At 43.8% G+C, this 1,431-nt stretch overlaps 1 protein-coding gene across 1 annotated transcript in view; it reads right to left on the reverse strand.

The window, feature by feature from the left end:
• Window positions 1-450: 450 nt before the first annotated feature.
• The window catches only part of otud7a (OTU deubiquitinase 7A), a gene marked incomplete at its 5' end in the record, with an annotated part of 67,580 nt that continues 66,599 nt past the window's right edge, over window positions 451-1,431 (reverse strand). The window contains one exon of the mRNA XM_084337674.1: window positions 451-1,431. This exon is cut by the window's right edge and continues 1,396 nt beyond it. Within this exon, the coding sequence (XP_084193800.1) occupies window positions 1,061-1,431 (371 nt within the window). The 3' untranslated portion in view covers window positions 451-1,060.

Raw genomic sequence — 1,431 nt, forward strand, 5'->3', positions numbered from 1 at the left:
CTTGGCTTGTAAATTCCCAATGATGTCACATTCTCTAGTCCATAGACAAAAACACACAAACTCTTTTTAATTTTTAACATCATACTAACCGTCTCCTCATTGTTGCTATGTACATTGGTTTCTAATGTGCAAATTAATAATTTAAGTTGTGTAAAACTCTCAAATGAATACAAAATAATATTTTACACTTAGATGTAAGAGTCTATGAACCAGTCATGTACAAGGGTCACAGACTGCGATGCGGTGTTAGGTCACTCTCTTTGTAGGTAACATCCTTGGCCAGGGTCACTTTTTCAACATTCAAATGAAACAGATGTCTTACCTGTAAAATAATCACACGTAGTAATAATAATAATAATAATAATAATAATCACACAATCACTTTGCTGATTAAAACATTCATATGATAAAAAATGTTAAGATGAAAAAAAGAAAAGAAATGGAGCCCAATCTAGTCTCATTTAACCCTGTAATCATTTTTGTAATTATTACATAATTTATTTTAAAAGTGCATTTTCATACTAGGATTCACACTGGGAGACTAGGACATACTGGGAGTGATTAATATGCATATATAGCTCAAACAGTGCCAAACAGCCTTCCTAGAGGCTGTAAACATGAGCATATGAGTCATAAAGGGGTAATGGGGAACATTGAATTGAGATTGGGCCATTTATTGCTAAAATAAAATAAAGGTTTGTGTCACTTATATGTCGCTTTGAATAATTTGCGACTTTGTGATAATTCATATACTTTTATTGGTTCAACAGTAAATATGTTCCTTTGACCATGAACCCCATGGGAAAATGTAAAAAGAAAAAAAGAGATAAGTACACATCCTGGCCAAAGTTGTTAGCAATTCAAAGAGACGACAAATAGGATAAGTGTGTCCCTTTGCAGTAGCCTACACTGAGACAGAGAAGTGACAGGAATCAAGACTTTAATAGAGTAGGAAATCACCCCTGGGCACCCGGTTATCTCCTTCCTTTCTGTGCCACTGTGTTCTGTTGCTGACCCACTCAGATCGACCCCGTGCCCAAACCGGTGGGTAGGACAGGGGCTATCCGGGTCTGTGCACCTTGCCCTCCCTCTCCCTGCGTTTGAGCTCCTCCTTGTAGCAATAAGAGCAGTAGCTCTCGGTCTCCGGTCGGCCGTAGAAGGAGCAGTTCTCCCTCTTGCACCTCCTCTGCTGGAGGCAGTACACGGTGCAGCCCCCCCCGGTCCCGCTCCGCCCTTTGTTTTTGTCCGCGGCCGTGCCGCCGCTGCCCCAGGTGGGAGGCGAGTCGGCGTCGGCGAACTCCAGGCAGTCTCGGATGTCGTTGGCGTTGAAGCCGTTGGTGTAGGTGTGGGACTTGTGCTCCCCGGGCATGTTGTACGGCTCGGTGGCAGTGCCGCCGCCGCCGCCGCCGCCGGTCATCGCGGTGCGAACGC

Source organism: Notolepis coatsorum (assembly GCF_963971535.1).
Source record: "Notolepis coatsorum genome assembly, chromosome: 20".
In the NCBI taxonomy this organism is placed as follows: Eukaryota; Metazoa; Chordata; class Actinopteri; order Aulopiformes; family Paralepididae; genus Notolepis; species Notolepis coatsorum.